This window comes from Antedon bifida, chromosome 3 (assembly GCF_963402885.1).
Source record: "Antedon bifida chromosome 3, ecAntBifi1.1, whole genome shotgun sequence".
In the NCBI taxonomy this organism is placed as follows: Eukaryota; Metazoa; Echinodermata; class Crinoidea; order Comatulida; family Antedonidae; genus Antedon; species Antedon bifida.
This window is the reverse complement of record NC_136228.1, coordinates 3329576-3348760: the sequence shown is the minus strand read 5'-3', so window position 1 is coordinate 3348760 and position 19185 is coordinate 3329576. Positions and strand designations below refer to the sequence as shown.

The 19185-nt window shown below is 33.6% G+C and overlaps 1 protein-coding gene across 1 annotated transcript; it reads right to left on the bottom strand.

The window, feature by feature from the left end:
* Window positions 1-38: 38 nt before the first annotated feature.
* Window positions 39-18967, bottom strand: LOC144837399 (valine--tRNA ligase-like). The gene is made up of 22 exons (XM_078692472.1): window positions 18241-18967; window positions 17552-17642; window positions 17309-17409; window positions 17038-17165; window positions 14801-14965; window positions 14375-14576; window positions 14146-14254; window positions 13721-13900; window positions 13125-13249; window positions 12839-12942; window positions 12336-12494; window positions 11823-11913; window positions 11417-11522; window positions 11009-11079; window positions 10281-10511; window positions 9542-9817; window positions 9292-9447; window positions 3572-3778; window positions 2941-3052; window positions 2125-2297; window positions 1414-1563; window positions 39-938 (listed from the first exon to the last, which is right to left on the bottom strand). The coding sequence occupies exons 1-22, from the start codon at window positions 18415-18417 to the stop codon at window positions 870-872; spliced, it is 3183 nt and encodes a 1060-aa protein (XP_078548598.1). The 5' UTR covers window positions 18418-18967; the 3' UTR covers window positions 39-869.
* Window positions 18968-19185: the final 218 nt, after the last annotated feature.

The window sequence follows — 19185 nt, the reverse complement described above, 5'->3', positions numbered from 1 at the left end:
TGCGCATGCTTTATGAAAAATTAAACAAAAAATAACAATTCATATGAACAATAAAAACATGTATAGTTTAATTCTTTATTTTAAATTGTTTTATTAGCTTGACAATGACAAATCAATTTAAACTGTATATAATGTATATAAACATTTATTTTTCTGAAGTTATCAGGTTAAAATTGAAAATTAAAGTAAATGACAAAAAAGTCCACAGGGTACTAGAAACTTAATGAATATAATTTCGTTTGTGGGTGACAATAAATCTTTAATGGATTTCAGTAAACAGGAGTAAATCCGACAGTAGCCATAATTCAGTGCTGTCCTGCCTAATTTAAACTTCAAAAGTAACTATCAGTAGTTGTAGTTATTTTAATTGGCTACAATTCTTCAAATGAACTGTAGATTTTAATTCTTTGTATGAATTGCTTTGTTTAAATTACATGGGTTTCAGTATTTTATAATATCTGTTTTAAATTTTATATCATATTACATTTCAACATATTATTTTTGCACATAATGTATGGCACTAGAAGATGCAGTCTCTCAAATTCTGGCAATTAAAACATATGAGGTAAGTCAATAAAAAATGTGTCTTGCACATGCATGCGTACAGCACATTATGAATAATTCACAAAAATCTTCAGGATGCTTTGTCAATTTTGCAATAGTACTCCAGTATTGCAATTTGCTGGTGCTGTCATATCAACAAAAATTGATAAATTATGCAATTTTTTGACATGAGAAATTCATTTTAATTTTTCAGATTCATGATAGAAAATGCATCTATAATTTCTTGTTTTATGTGAATAAATAAACTTTAAATGCATTTTTAAATGGGTAAAATTTTAAGTAGATAGAAATTGAATATTAAGGATTTATTCTGCTAGCTTGAATGTTCGTATAGCTTCTTCTATTTTCTTCAATTCGTTTTCCGTCTGCAGCATCTGAAAAAACAAAAGTGATATTCTAAGATACGATTCGAAAATTCTAAACCAGTGGAAAAAACTTGTGTGTTAAAACATTCTGCAACAAGCATTGAAACAAAATGAAACTGTTTTCACATAAAAGGGGGGGGGGGGGTCCGATTAAATAAATCAGGGCATTTATTCAAACAAATATGATAGTTCAACAGACTATTTAAATACATCAATGTCTCCATTTAATCTGTAAATGCGAATTCCATGGTTTCAATATTCAAGACAGTTTATTAAACTGATTTTTCCATTTTTTGCAAGCAGTTTGTGGTATTGTTTACATGCCTCTATTTGCAAGCGTCTTGGAAATGTATTTATTCAAGTGAAAAAATGAATTTTCTTAAGGTTCCAAAGACATTGTAAAACCAGATACTTGGGAAAAACCCAAGAGAATCTTCTTTTGGGAGAGTTTATTTCTATTTCCACAACACAACAATTTAATAACCTTTTCAGAGTTTGTTGTTCTAACTTTCTCAGGTACTTTACTTTCGTAGTCAGCTTTGGCCATTGTCTCTTGTAGTTTTTTGTTTTGGTCCATCAACCGCTGTTTCTTCTGCTCCAACTTTCCAATTTCTTTACCAACATCCACAATACCCTATAATCAAAGAAATCCCAAAAAAAAATATCTGAATGAGAAAAAAAACATTATCAATAGACTGTATCTTTAATCTTATGAATATGTTTATTTAATGGATCATTCTGATACACTGGACAGGGAAAGTGAGCCGAATCTTTGGACTCTGGAAAACAACTTATATTAAAATAAAAGATTAAATATATATAAATACACAGGTTTAAATATCAGATGAGAAAGAAACAATGGACAGTAGAACCTTTTAGTTTCACTGATTTTATGTACGTATACAATGATTGATGGCATCATTTTTGTAGTAATTTATTACATAAATTGTTTTATTTTCTTACATTAAGGGCGCAATTTAACAACAAACAACTACAGTAGCTAGTGACCGCTGCATGCTGGAAGTAAAGTAGGCAAACATGGCAGCCTTTTTAGCTAAGATCTACGTATATGGGAGTCAATTTAAGATCAATTTTACAAATCTCATGTTTTACATCCGTCTTTCGGCATACGTAAAATAAAGGTTGTACTGTATGCATAAGTGTGTTTTAAAGCTTAGGTGAATTTAATGTGTACCTTTAACATCAGGTGAATCTGGCATTTATCCGACACAGTCATCATGGCGCATCCGACTGGAGGTTGTTCGTTGATGAGCGTTTTGACATTGGATGAGTAGGTCAATGTTTTAATTGTGTCTGTGAACTCCTTAGCCAGAGTCACAACATCTTCATCGGAAGTTTCCAAGTAAACTAAAAAAAAAACAAAAATAAAATATCATACCGAAATATAATACTGTTGTGGGTGATAAGCTCACCTGTCTTGAACACAAAATCGGGTAAGACCAACAAATTTATTTATTGTAGTTTCCATCAGTATATATCTGCGTGGAGTTGTGCATCAGTACAATAAAGTGTTCCCACTAGATACACAATGCAGTATTGATGCAAAGTCCTGTATTGTGTAATCACAAGTGTGAACTGACGACGGAACAGTGTTGCAAACATTGCGGGTTTGATTTCACGAAGGCAGGAGCAAGCACAATTATTGGAATGGCATTTTCTTATGTTGCATAGGTTATGTTACATTGAACTAAGCATTAGTAAAATGGTTCAAATATATTTTTATGCACAAAAAATGTAATTATTTCATTTTTAGGAACATAAATAACCATTGATGGAATAAGGGCCTTGCTCCAAATTATAGTTTCGTCAGGTAAATAATTTTTTTGTCTCAACCTAATTTTTGGTCAATGTCAATACTATTATGTGATATATGAATTGCATATTTAACAGATTTAAAAAAATATTTTTTTCAGGTAATTTTTTACTGGTACTTGATTGGCTTTAAAAAGGTGTTGGTTTTCTGGAAAATAAAGAATTTACTAGTACGTACCATCTGCCTTTGTTTTGACAAGATTATAGTCCGCTCGAAGTGATCTTATTTGTTTGATGACAGATTGGACAAACTCAACATCTGTGTCTAACTTCTCATTGTTGAAAGGGCACTGAAACCAAGATGATAACACATAGATTATAAATGATACTACAAATGAGATAATTTAATCTTAGTTTGTAAAATGTTTAAGTAAACTAGAAATGACACATATATCCCAGAGTGGGCTTATACCTGAATTCAAATGTTTGATTAGGTTGTGTGGAGAAATCCCTTACATCTTTGTTGTCTTGGTATTGTGTCACACATATTCCTAAGGGTGGGCTTAAACCTAAGTCAGTAGAAAATGTAACACTTTGCTGTCTTGGTATTTAGTCACACATATACCCAAGGGTGGGCTTAAACCTGAGTCAGTAGAAAATGTAACAATATAAATCTCTTACATCTTTAGTTTCTGGATATCGTGTGATGCATATACCCCAGGGTGGGATTATACCTAAATTCAAATATTTAATTATGCTGTGTTGAGAAATCCCTTACACTTTTGCTGTCTTGGTATTGAGTCACACATACACCCAAGGGTGGGCTTAAACCTGAGTCAGTAGAAAATGTAACAATATAAATCTCTTACATCTTTAGTTTCTGGATATTGTGTGATGCATATACTAGGTGATTCTCCAGCAGTTCGTCGTGGTAACCGCTGGAAGAGTTCCTCTGAGATGAACGGCATGAACGGGCTAATGAGTCTAAGGCCAATATCAAGACACGTATACAGAACCTGGCGGACAGAGTCAACACGCGCTTCATCACCGCTTTGTACAACTGGCTTCATGTATTCCTAGTAAAATAATAATACATAGAGTATTGTATTAGAACTCATATTAAGGGGGAAAACCCCAAAAATAAAACATATATTTCCCCTCGATTTCGCGGGAAAGTGTCCCCTTAATAGGAGGTATCCCGAAAAACATAAGTGTAATTGTGTACCATGAGTTACTGTAGTCTTGTATGTTAAATTAATATTTTATTTTCATATTTGTTATTCAGCGTTTCCCGATAAATTAGGTTTTGCTGTTGTAAGTTGGTTACCAACAGAAAGAAGCATGATGGTGTCACATAATGAACAATTGCTTAGCAGAAGTAAACCAGGTCTGTTCATTTTATAACATTAAACAAGGGGTAGGGATTGATTTCATATATTTGAGTTTATTCCAATAAAATATTTACCTAGCACAAGACTACAGTAACTCAAGGGAAACTATTACACTTTTAGATGTAGTAACATATTTATTTATTTTTCTAAACTTACAATAAAAAAGGAACAGTCTTTAGTTCAAATCTTTACATCACAACGATTATAGAAAATGTCTTATATATAAATCAAAGATGCTCTCCAAGTGGAATGCCATCCAGAGAGGAGTAGTAGTAATTAGTACTTGTTTATTAGTTATCCGCTTGGTATACCAAGCGGATAACTCCTTGTAATTGTATGAGATCAATATTTTTGGTTATCCGCAACCGTAAGGTTTTGCGGATAACCCTTGTTATTGTAAATATCTTTTTTTTTTTCATCTTCTTTGTTCTTCTTTCTTTCCCGGAATTTTGTTGCACGCATATCTGTCATCCTTGTCAACATAAGATTGTATAAGTTTGTCATAAGATTGACCTGTAGCTGTAGATGTGCAGGAAACTTTGTTATATGACGTTAGAGTCGCGTAGCGCAAGTTACGCGCGATTTTATGAATTTCAATGATTGGTCATAGATTATAAACCAAAAGTCATTTTGTATTGACACTTGGTGAAAATTTAAGTCATATCAAGGGCAAACTTTCTATGGATTAAAAATGACATGTTTCACAAGAAGTTACGCGCGAACGCGCATTTAAAATTTAAAAATGCGCAAAACTAATTTCTAATCAACTTTCTACGCTGATCATGACATTTTAAACATGTCAAAAATTCCCACGCGCGCGAAAAAAATTACGCGTAAGGTGCGCACGGAGCATGAAAATCATGTGTTTTTTTCTTGAATTATGATTTTACAGCCTTTCTTAGTCATTTTAAAAAAGATTTACATCATTTCAAATTAAAATGACGTCATACGAACACGTTGATTTAGACCATTTGCGCGCGTTTTAGTTGCAAAAGTGACAACAAATTGTCAAAATTAAGCCTATTTTTAATCTATTATAGCTCCTCAGGATCATCCACGACCCCCAATTTTTTTAATTTAATATGTAAGCAGATATGTTGTAGATATGAATTCATGCAGAACCTTTACCACTCGGATGTTATGACGTCATCGTATGGCCACACGAATGTAAAATATAGGATTTTTTACTCTTTCGTTATTGCTCATCAAATTCAACAAAGCGCTTCTAGGTTATACGTATTCCATTTCCCCCGAAATTTTAATATTGTCTACGTTAATCAACTATCTTTCGCATGAATTAAAAATATTTTAATTTTTATGACGTCATCATGTCTAAAAACGTAAATAACGTGGGTCACTTATTTTCATCTTTACAGTAAATTTCAATCTGTTATAGCTCGTCAGAATAAAAAGTGATAATCATGATTAAAACGTTTTCTGGAAGCTATTGGATTGTAGATACGAATTGATGTGAATATTTTGCCAATCAGATGTTGTGACGTCATCATATGGCCAGTTGAATTCAAAAAGTCATATTTTCATCTCTTGCGTAAAAGTTCATTGCGTTTAAACGAGAGCGCATCTCACTTTTACGTGCCCAAAATTCTTTAAATTTGTTTTAATGTAAATTTTTAGATAATTATCTTCTAAAATTGTTATCTTTATATGTCAATTTGATGACGTCATCGTGTTAAAAATTGGATTTAAAAGATGGGTCTCGTAATTTTGTCTATGCTACACTGTATATAACATATACAGTTTATTCTGTAAAATACTGTAATATGGTGTATACTACATAATAGGTACAATTCAGCACTGTAAACATATTTATTTCATGTCATAGGATGGCATAATAATTGTCGAGGTTCATATAGTTAAGTATGTGCATGTTGCGTTTGCGCGGATAACCCGAACTCGTCAAAGTGACGAGTTCAAATCTAGTTGGTTATCCGCAACTTAGTTGCGGATAACCCATGTGATTGTAAATATCTTTTTTTTCATCTTCATCTTCTTTGTTATTCTTCTTTCTTTCCCGGATTTTTGTGCGTCGCATATCCCCTATTGCTTGTGAATATATCTTTTGTATAACTTTGTCATTATATGGACATTTACCTGAAGTTGTGCACCTCCATATTTTTAATGACGTTAGAGTCGCGCAGCGTAAGTTACGCGCGATTTTATGAATTTCAATGATTGATCATAGATTATAAACCAAAAGTCATTTTGTTTTGACACTTAGTGAAAATTTAAGTCATATCAAGGGCAAACTTTCTATGGATTAAAAATGACATGTTTCACAAGAAGTTACGCGCGCACGCGCATTTAAAATTAAAAAATGCGCAAAATTAATTTCTAATCAACTTTCTACGCTGATCATGACAATTTAAACATGTCAAAAATTCCCACGCGCGCGAAAAAAATTACGCGTAAGGTGCGCACGGAGCATGAAAATCATGTGTTTTTCTCTTGAATTATGATTTTACAGCCTTTCCTAGTCATTTTAAAAAAGATTGACATAATTTCCAATTAAAATGATGTCATACGAGCACGTTGATTTAGACCATTTGCGCGCGCTTTAGTTGCAAAAGTGACAAAATTTTGTCAAAATTATGCCTATTTTGAATCTATTATAGCTCCTCAGGATCAACCGTTACCCCCAATTTTTTAAATTTAATATAGAAGCAGATATGTTGTAGATAAGAATTCATGCAGAATCTTTACCCCTCGGATGTCATGACGTCATCGTATGGCCACACGAATGTAAAATATTGGATTTTTGACTGTTTCGTTATTGCTCATTACATTAAATAGAGCGCATCTCGCTTATACGTATTCCATTTCCTCATATATTTTAATACTGTCTAGGTCAATCAACTATCTTTCGCATGAGTTAAAAATATTTTAATTTTTATGACGTCATCATGTCTAAAAATGTAAATAACGTGGGTCACCTATTTTCATCTTTACAGTAAATTTCAATCTGTTATAACTCGTCAGAATAAAAAGTGATAATCATGATTAAAACGTTTTCTGGAAGCTATTGGATTGTAGATACAAATTCATGTGAATATTTTGCCAAACAGATGTTGTGACGTCATCATATGGCCAGTTGAATTCAAAAAGTCATATTTTCATCTCTTGCGTAAAAGTTCATTGCATTTAAACGAGAGCGCATCTCACTTTTACGTGCTCAAAATTCTTCAAATTTGTATTAATGTAATTATTTAGATAATTATCTTCAAAAATTGTTATCTTTATATGTCAATTTGATGACGTCATCTTGTTAATAATTGGATTTAAAAGATGGGTCTCGTAATTTCGTCTATGCTACACTGTATATAACATACAGTGTATTCTGTAAATACTGTATATGCTGTATGCTACAAAATAGGTACAATTCAGCACTTTAAACATACTTAATTCATGTCAACGGATGGCATAATAATTGTCGAAGTTCATATAGTTTAAAGTATGTGCATGTTGCGTTTGCGCGGATAACCCGAACTCGTCAAAGTGACGAGTTCAAATCTAGTTTTTCTGTATTATTCTTCTTTCCTTCCTTCCTTTTTGTGAGTCGTGTTCCTCTAAAATGTGTAAACATAACATTTCATAACTTTGACAACATATGGGCATTTACGTGAAGTTGTGCACCTCCTATTTTTGAATGACGTCATAGTTGCGCAACGTGACTTATGCGCAATTTTATGAATTTCAATGATTGATCATAGATTAAAAACCAAAAGTCATTTAGTATTGACACTTTGACAAAATTTAAGTCATATCAGGGGCAAACTTTCTACGGATTAAAAATGGCATGTTTGACAAGAAGTTACGCGCGCACGCGCATTTAAAATTTCAAAATGCGCAAAATTAATTTATAATCAACTTTTTACGCGTTTCTTGTCATTTTGAGCATGTCAAAAATTCCCACGGGCGCGCAATTTTTTATGCGCGCGGTGCGCACATAGCGTTAAAAACATATTTTTTTCTCTTGAATTATATTTTTCAAGCCTTTCCCAGTGATTTTGAAAACAATTTAGACCTTTTCCAGTTTAAATAACGCCATACGAACACGTTGAATTAGACAATTCGTGCGCGTTTTTTATGAAAAAGCTTAAAAAATCGTCAAAATTATGTCTTTTTTTAAACAGTCATAGTTTCTAAAGTAAACCGTTAACCGTTTATTTTTATTACAAAATCTAGAAGTTGATGAGTTGTAGATATCGGATCATGCATCAATAAGGCTAAAAAAACATTGTGACGTCATCGTATGGCCACACGAATGTAAAATATAGGATTTTTGTCTCTTTCGTTATTGCTCATCACATTCAATGGAGCGCATCGCGCTTATCTGTATTCCTTTTTCTCCTACATTTATATATTGTGTAGGTCAATCAACTTTCTTTAGCATGAGATAAAAATATTTTAATTTTTATGACGTCATCATGCCTAAAAATTTTAATTACGTGGGTCATTAATTTCATCTTTACAGTAAATTTTAATCTGTAATAGCTCGTAAGAATAAAATGTGATAATCACGATTAAAACGTTTTCTGGAAGCTATTGGATTGTAGATACGAATTCATGTAAACATTTTGCCAATCGGATGTTGTGACGTCATCATATGGCCAGTTGAATAAAAAAAGTCGTATTTTCATATTTTGCGTAATAGTTCATCACATTTAAAAGGGTGCGCATCTATATTTTACGTATTCAAATTTCTTCTACACGTTAATATGTTGTTCCGGAGATAATTTCCTTCTGAAATTGCTATCTAAGTGTTTCATTTTGATACCGTCGCCATGTTAAAAATTGGAATAAATGGCGGGTCCCGTAATTTCACCTATTCTACACTGTATGTAATATGTATACAGCTTATACTGTTTGCATGTATATACTATATGACACAAAATTCAGCACTAACAGCATGTCATATTCTTCAGTTCTTGTCATAATGCCATAATCTTTATCTGTGTGCAATATTCCAACGTATGACGTGCACGTGGCGTTTGTCGTGGTGCGGATAACTAACTCGTCAGAGTGACGAGTTTCATGTCTAGTTTTTAATTTAGTTATATGTAATTTTTCTTTCTATGGAACAGAGATTCCGAAATAAAAGATTGAATGAATGAGTAACTTATGCATTCAAACAAACAAATCTAATTATGTTTTGAAATATATAAAAAGAGAACTCTTACCAAATAATAATCGCATAATTCGTACTGCCAAAAGTGATGTATAGCAGTGGTTATAGAGGAGAAATCAAAGAGAGGCCAACCAACTTCACACACTTGTACAGCATTTGATAACCGGCTTAAAATCCACAAATCCATGGGGCCTTCAAGACCACACAGCTACAATAAAAATATTGATTCATTAACAGGAGAAATTTTAAATAAGCAAAATTGCATTTATATTATAACTAGATAATTCAATCATTTATAATACCTCAAATTTAGCTTTAGGTTTGAAATTTTCTCCAAGAGTAATCGTTGCAAACCGAGTAGCATTCCACATCTTGTTGCAGAAATGACGATAGCCGAGAACACGCATCACATCCAGGTTGATGTCGCGACCTTGTGCCGTGTACGCACACAGCGCAAAACGGAGTGCGTCTGTACCGCATTCTGGTATTCCGTTTGGATAGTCACTCTTCTGTCCGTCCTTGGCACGTTGCACTTCTTTTGGATCCAAGTTTCCTTGCTCAAGAATTTTGTGAAGACCCTGTAGAAGAATTGGTATTTACCAATCACACTTAAGTGAGATATTCTCCTTAAATATTAAGTATTTCACTTACCTCAATAAATATTTAACTATTTCCCTTAAATTGTATTCATTTAGATAGGATATTTTTTTTATTTTAAGGGTAAGTGTTTCCCTTAGCCTAAGTATGAATGGTGAATATGACCACAGACACTTATCAAACAACATTGTATTTACTAAAAATTAAAACAAAAGGTGAAGTGAATTTGTTTGGGTAGAGCAAATTATAATGTTAAAAATAAATGTTGTGTTTCTATTTAAGTTTCATGCAAGTGTACAATTTGATGACATTAAACAATGATTTATCTTAACATACACCATAATGGTTGCTCATTAAATTCTATACTAAGCATGTACTTATTTTGATGTTGTATCATTTCATCAGCTTGACTGTGAATGAATATACACAAATAAAACAACGCACCTCTAAAGTTATTCCTTTGATGACATCAACCGGGTCGATGACGTTACCCAACGACTTGCTCATCTTGCGTCCATGCGCGTCACGTACCATTGCGTGGAGGTAAACTTGCTTAAATGGTAATACTCCATTGAGCTTCAGGCTCATCATTACCATACGAGCTACCCAGAAAAATAGGATGTCATGGCCGGTCTCGAGGAGAGCGCCGGGGTAAAACGTTTTGAGGTCCAGGGTCTGAATTTAAAAAATTGAAATACATTAGATTAGCTCAACGTAGAATTCAATTATTTGTCACTGTCAACTTATTGTGTATGTGTGTGGTATTATAAGCCTCTGACTGGTGGCACATAGATTTGAAAACAAAATTAATAAAATGCAGAGACTAACTTTAAGATAAATCTTATCTTTTTCTAATGTTATCCATTTTAGCAAACAAATCATTTATTAACCAAACAAGCGAACATTTAAAAAGTTGTTATGACAGGGAGCTTTCAATTATCATGACAGCTACGTCAAGTGCATCGTAAAAACGAAAAAACGCATGCTCACAATGACTTATTTATTCAAAGGTTGTGTATTCAAGCGGCGCATCATGAAAACTGAATTGTTATTAGCCTAAATTTGTTGCTGAAAAATATCACAATTTTAAAATTCTTGATGGTTCCGAGATTCCTCAGTCTCCTGAAAGCCTAACTCTACATCCTTCACTTATTTTCAAAAAGAGAACAAACCTGATCTGGCCAGCCAAAGATTGAAAATGGAAAAATACCAGATGAAAACCATGTATCTAATACATCCTCATCTAAAATACAAATACAAAAATATTAAATTCATTAATATAATAATTTGTTAAAGCTTGCACTCGAGGGAAAGATCTGTGGAAGGAAGGGCAGGGGAAGACCAGGGGAACCCAAGGAGATCGTGGATGGATGACATCAAAGAGTGGACTGGACTGGGAACCTATGATGACGTCAAATGATGGCAGAGGACAGGGATGATTGGAGGGTCATGATTGCCAACCTTCGGATCGAAGACGGCACATGAATGAATATAATAAGAATTGTGCAAATGTAAATCAGCAAAATATTTAAATAAGGCAACTTATTTTTTTTTTAAAGGTTACCTAATGAATGAATTACCTTGTTCTAGTTGAATCTTTTCTTTAGGCACATTAAATCTGGTTGCAGCTTTTTCCAGCGCTTCTTCTCTTGTGGTGGCGCTTACCCAATAGTTGTTATCTGTGTCCTATAAAGCAAATTAATAAACTATGCATTTGTTTAACATATTAAAAATAAAATCATAAAACATAAAAAAACATATGACTTTTCAACTTACTTTTAATTTTGGATGTCATGAAAATTCATTACTAATTTATAATTATAAAAAATGACCAATTGATACTGATGAATATAGATGTTTTGCCCTTTTGAAAATTGTACTAGTTTTCAGTAGGGCATCTGAATAAGGTGTTTAACTTGGCTTCATGAAGCAAAAGCTACTATGTAGTACTATAGTTAAATTTTCATAATTATTGCTTTTACAAACCTCTCCTCGTGGAACACTGCTGTCGTTTACAGTCACAAAGTATGCTGGGATACGGTGACCCCACCACAGTTGCCGAGAGATGCACCAATCCCTAAGATAAGAGGAGATCAAAAATGTATATCACATCAAGATAATAAAGAGTGATCTTCTGAACAAGAAATGAAGAAAAGAAAGAACAAAAGGAAGAAGTTATTAAAAGAACACTATTTATAGGTTACAAAAATAGTAGAGAACAGTATTAAGTATTAAAAGTATTAGAACAGTAAGAAATATTACATTGTGTGTATAAAGTAGATTTTTCACAGTCTTCCGCAAAAAAATGTACTTAATATTTTGTATATATGAGACAAAATGAACTTAAATGATACAGGATGATTGTAACTGAGACACACCTGGGCCACAACAGAAATAAATGACACACTATGTCTACTGACAATGAAGCGTATTGAATATAGGATGAAAAAAAATCAAAAATTTGTTTTGGTTGAGACTAGTAAATGTGTGTAGACTCACCTGCTGTTCTTTAACCACTGGTTCCATGTTTTTATATGCATATCAGGGATGATCTCCAAATCTCCATCTTCAACTGCTTTCACAGCAGCAGCAGCCATTTCAGTGCAGTTTACAAACCATTGAGATTTTACCAGTGGTTCTACAATGTCCTTTGAACGACTAAAAAAAAAAAACATAAAACTCAGTGTTAATAATACATTCATGTAGAAAGTCAAAATAGAAATATAAAACATATATTTAAAACTGTATCTACACTATCAAACTAGTTTGACAAAAAATGTTTGATGTGCCCAAATATGGTAGTGATATGACATCATCGTGTCCACATGTGGGCACATCACATTTTTTTGTTACATAATAAAGTTTGATAGTGTAGACAGAGCTTAAAATAGTGTAGAGCTTTAGAATCTGTTCTCCATTTCCTTTCATTGGCTTCCTTCCAAGTTTTACTCACAAATTTGTTCATAAATATCCCATTTATTTTATCTAGGCCTATAACTCACCTGCATATTGGTACCACCATGGGGTTATCCTTTGTACCTCTGTACAGGTTCATTTCCTTCAGGGATTCCAAAACAGCTTTCCTGGCTAGAAATCTTTTCATACCCTAAAAAAGATTTTTGTTGTTGATGAGTAGTCTTTCTCTTTAAATTCCATTAAAACAAACACAACTTTAGTTCATTAAAGCAAACACCATTTTTGAATATTATAATGTTGTTTTAAAAATAATTTGTTGCTAAACAATCAAAATATGACCTTGAAATAGGTTGCCACATAGACAAGCATTACCTTAAATTGTTGGCCTATATCTGTAATGTTTCCTTCATCGTCAATCATTTGTAGAAATGGGAGATTATTTCTCTTACCACAGTCATAATCATTGGGGTCATGAGCTGGGGTAATCTTGACGGCACCTGAGAAAAAAATGAAGAAGCAGTTTAAATTTATTAAATCCATTAAGGACTCCTTCAAGAGGGCCTCTTTAAATACAGCTTGTAAAACAAAGTTATATAAATAAATTCAGAAGCTGATGGTGACAAATTTCTCAAAATAAATTGTTAGACGTTTGACTACTAATTGTGAGATCGCAAGTTCAAATGCAATACTCGCCGCATTGCTTGTATCCTTAGGCAAGGAACTTACATTTGCCTCTCTCCACCCAGGTGTACAAATGGGTACCTGGTTACATCAAAACAAAACTTTGCACTGATTACTAGCTGCATTATGGGAATATGTTTCCATACGTGTTTGATCCAAAATGGATGGGCTAATGATATGTACAGTGCTTAGAGGTTTCACAACGATAGGTGCTTTATAAATTCAAGATATTATTAAATAAAACTAGATAAGTGTCAAAGTTTATCACAGTTACATAGATAACCCACCTGTGCCAAAATTCATATCAACAAAATCATCAGCAATGATAGGGATTGGTTCATTGCGGAAGGGATGGATGACATTCTTTCCTTGAAGGTGCTTGTATCGTGCATCCTCTGGGTGCACTGCCACGGCCGTGTCACCAAGCATCGTCTCGATACGTGTTGTAGCAACAACAATCTCTTCATCTACAAAAGAAACGTGCTATTAAAAATCCAAACAAAACTATAAACTTATTTTCATGAATCAGTTGATTACTGCAATCTGCGTTGAAACATCGATTCTCGTCAGATCACCGAAGTAAAGCAACGTTGTGCCGGTTGCGTTCTGGATTGGAGACTGTTTTGAAATATAATTTCCTCAGTTTCCAGTTAAGCTTGAGGACCAAGAATAAATACATTTAACATCTTATTAGTTCAGGTGGTTTACATACCTGAGTTTTCTACCTTGTATGCAAATTCTATTAAAACACCAAATTCAATTTTATCTTCATATCCAGGAACAGACAGTAAAGTTTTTCCAGGAAGTTCACGTTTCTCTACCTACAATAAAATACATCTTATTCATTACTTTGATTTTAAGCAAAAGAATCTGAAGGGACATTAAACAGCACAAGAAAACATCCACATTCGAACTTGCAACCTCTCGCAAATATTCCTTACCTCAATATCAGATATAGCCGACTTTAGTGTGCATGACCAGTTAATAAGCCGATTGCTACGATAAATTGTACCATCGGCGTGTAAACGTACAAATGATTCGGACACTGCACGAGAAAGCTTAGGATCCATCGTAAAGCACTCTCTATCCCAGTCAAACGACGACCCCAACTTACGTAGTTGGTCATAGATTCTACCACCTTTGCTGCAGGTGAAATATACCAACATGGTTACAGTAATAGGGAAAAACAGCATTCTAATAAGGATTGTATGACATGTATTATGTTTTTTATATAGCTAGACAATTAGGACCAACCTTTAGTAGGGAGAAGGGAAACTTCTGTATTATTATTGGGAGATTTAGGTCTGCTCTGTATTAATATTTGGAGACTTAGGTCTGCTAATGAAGTTAGATAATTGGTCTCTTACTCATTTTTCCACTTCCAAGCTTCTTCAACAAATTTCTCCCTTCCGATGTCGTGCCGTGTGAGACCTTTTTCTCGCCATAGTCGTTTCTCAACCACAACTTGTGTAGCTATGCCAGCATGATCGCATCCTGGGTTCCATAAGCAAACTTTTCCTTTCATTCGATTCCTAGAAAATAGAAATTATTTTGTTAGTCTGTCATACAGATAGCATATGAAATTATGAGTTTTTGTGTTGATTTTGTATTGTAGTATTAGATACATTTTAACACTTAGTTTTAGTTTTCCTATAGCCTAGTGTACTGTGTTTGTAGGACAAAGTGAATGACAGGTATCAAAATACACTTTTATAAAGTTTCATTGATAAATAAATTTTTGTTCAGAATTTATGGTCAACCATAACATTTCATAAAATCGCGCGTAACTTACGCTGCGCGACTCTAATGTCATATAACATATAAAGTTTCCTGCACATCTACAGTTTACAGTACAGAAAGAAATTACTGCTTCGTATCTACGCGTAGCCTTTCGTAGCCTACGCGTAGGTAGATCGTAGGTCATTGTTCTCTCCTACGATGTATTGTTCGTAGCCTACGATGTATTGTTTGTAACCTACGATGTATTGTTTGTAGCCTACGATGTATTGTTCGTAGCCTACGATGTATTGTTCTCTCCTACGATGTATTGTTCGTAGCCTACGATGTATTGTTCGTAGCCTACGATGTATTGTTATGATAATTATCTAGGCGCGCCTACGTAGGGTGGTTCGTAGGGCTAGTAAACACCATTGTTATCGCCTTTAGAAGCATTGACAATGCAAACAAACAATGTATTGTTTGCTAATTAAAATCCTATCTAAAGATAGTAGACGTCAATTTTTGTAGCCGCCCTACGTAGCGGTTATCCTAATTTGAACGGAAATCCGCCGACGAAACGACATCGGGCCGGTGGACCTCAGCTCACGTAGAGAGAGTCGATCGAGGCTAGCCTGTTTCGGCGGCCTACACTAAAAATTATTTAATCCTACCTTGGAATACCTACGAATTATAAAAACAACGACACCTAACCCAACAAAATATATGCAAAATAAATATATATTCCATATTAAGATTTAACATAGGCCTGGCTTAGGCCTTTTAAAATGATTACGACATGTGTAAAGAAAAAAGCCCGAACAGAATTTGGAGTGCAAAAACATGTGAGCAGTTTCAGAGAGAGAGTATTATGTTTCATGTCATGTGACACAAAATCCAGGTACACGATCTTATTAATCGTCGTCAGACCGGCAGCCACCCTCTTGTACTAAGTTAAAAAAAAAACATGTGAAAGATTGCGGTAAAGCAGAGAGTATCGCGTTTCATGCCATGTGACCAAAAAACTAGGTGTGTATTAATTACGGTCTTCTGTCGGCAGTCTTTTTGAGCGACCGATTGAACGTTCTGATACTATATTTAGAATGAATTGTTTACGATCTTTTTTTTCTCGGCATCGTTTCTGGATGGACTGGACGTTCGCTATATTAGTTGGCCTGTTCGTTGCGGTTCACCTGTGTTGGATCGTGTCTCTTCGTTTACATCGTGGGAAATTTATATTCGCCGTTGAGTAGGTAAACACGCACGAAGGAAAAGATTACGATCAAAAAATATTATTTATTTTTTAGTAATTTACAACTTGGTCCTCCGCCAGTTAAATTTAACACATTAATTTCACACCTTCTTAATTACTTCACTAAGAACATCGCAGGGTTGTTTATATAGGTTACGAACTCCCTACGAAGTTCAGAACGTAGCTCATTGAAAGTTGTTTATTGAGGTTACGAAGCCAAACAATGGAACCTACGAAGCCAACAACGTAGCCTACGTTCTATCTACGAAGCTACTTCGTAGGTAAAGTTGCAGTACTTTCTTTCTGTACTGTAAGGTTAATATTTTGACAAAGTTATACAATCTTATGTTGACAAGAATGAGAGATATGTGTGCAAAAAAATTCGTGGAAAGAATAAAGAAGAAGATGAAAAAAAGATCCTGACAATCACAAGGGTTATCCGTAACAAAAGCTGCGGGTAAGCAAAAAAAAATGATGATGATCTCATACAATCACAAGGAGTTATCCGCCAAGGTGCTGATAACTAATAAAAAGTGTAATGAAGACAGATATCTTTTTAAGAAAAAGATTCAACACACTGGGCATATTTCAAAGATAAAACCTTTAAATTCGTAATTCAAGTACAATTCAACTTACCATCTAGTTAAGGCATCTTCAATAGCATTAGTTAGAGCATGTCCTAAATGCAGACTACCGGTAACATTAGGGGGCGGTATACATATCATAAAGACATCTTTTGGATCTACATTTTCTAAACATTCTCTCTGCAATAAGAAAAATTAATTTATTTAATAATTATTATTTATATTGCAAAACTATATGAAAATAATGAGGTCATTAAACAGCTTGAACTAAGAAAGTTTCAAGGCAATTTAAAACAACTAAAAAAAATAAAAATGATACTTACTCCATATTCTGGTTTAAAGAAGCCCATTTTTTCCCACCATTCATACCAAGCAGCCTCAACGTACACCGGACTGTAGGAGTCGGGCAGTTGGCACACAGTATCTGAGATGCAAAAAGAAAATATTGTTATTACATTGATTTTGCACAATATGTTTTTTTTCTTTCTACTAGACATTTATCTTAGTAAAGTGTGAAGTGAAGTGAAGTGTTGCATTTTTTTTTTACAGAATAATAATTGTTGTACCTTTCTTTTCTCCAGGTTTTGTTTTAGCATCATACACAGTTACTGTAACTTCTTTCTTCTCTTTTTTCTTCTTCTCTTTTTTTTCTTTACCCTAAAAAAATCAAAAGTGAGTTAAAAAAATAAATAATACAAAATAAAAACATAAGAGGATTATTAAAAACTGTTACAGTAAGTGTGCTTAAAGGAACTGTTGTGTGTGCTCTGAAACAGTTACAGTATAGTACCAACTATGATGTGGCAGTTGAGGTGTAGAATTTAGAAATCAAATCTTGAAATACAGGTAATATGATGCACTTTTCCATATTCGGTTAAGTAAGTTGTAACTACTTTAATATGCCAGAGAACGGGAAAATCCATTGTTGGTAAATGATATCTGTAATAGAAGGGGTGGTAGTATGGGTAATCTAAATGTATGTGTAGGAGGGAATTGTGCAAGGGTTTCCTTGCACAATTTGAATCAAAATACTTAATTCAAATTGGGCAGGAAATTTCAAATTGTGAAAATTATTTGATTTCAAACCAAAGCACGGTAACCTTACTTCTAATATCCTAGTAATATTATTTATTAGTAACAGAAAGAATAAAATGTTATATAAATATAATTTATTTTAAAAATCCCTGCACAAATCTTTCAAATTGCGCTTAACAAGTGTAGAGATATAATTAAAAATTATCGAATAGAAACTAACTTCAGCTGACTCTTTCATTGCATCCTGTTTCTGCTTTTTTTCATTGAATTTCCTCATCTTTTCTTCTTTAGCTTTTTGCTTAGCCTCCTTTTTGAGCTGTGCAGCAGACTTCACCACGTCCGACGTCGTCGTATCGCCAGCAGCTGCTGCTACGTTCTCAGTCACAATACTCGACATGTTTGGCTAATCTGTACCAACAAAAAGTACTTAATTGACAAATAGCTATTACTTTTGTAATTTATAGGAAAAAAACGAAAGCAGTGTACTAAATTTATCTATTGCCACTCCTATTGCATAAGCCAAATGGCAAAATTCATCACAAAAACACACTTTATCCGTCACACATCAATGATTTCAACCCGTGTATTGCATGGGCAGGCTTTTATACACATTTAAAACAATAGAAATTACATAATTATAAAAATATATATATAACAGATATATTTTTGTATAAAAAATATTATTAAAAGAAATTTGTTTATATTTTGTGATATTTTAGGAAATTTGGTAAAATAAAAAATTTATCTGTAATACAAATTAAATGTTGTGTAAAAGGTTAAACATGGCGGCCCCCACAGAAAGAAAAAGAAGCGAGTCTTCTCGGGGTTTTCAAGGATTTACGCTTTAAATTAACACGAATTAGAACACGTATCCTATATTGATTAATGAAATAATTAAAATAATAATAAAGGCTAGTTGATAATTTTATATTGTGATGTAATTTAGTCCTAACATAGGCCTAGTACAGCTAGCTATACCATAGACCTAGCTAGGGCCTTCTTCTAGCTAGGTCACGTCTAGCGCCTACTAGCTAGGCCTAGTACTATAGATTAGAATTAGAGGCTAGCTAGTCCGGCGCTACTGCAGTTTCGCACCACACTGTTATATCTTCGATTTCTCACCTAAATTTTAATTTTTCACACTCACAACATAATAATTATGGGA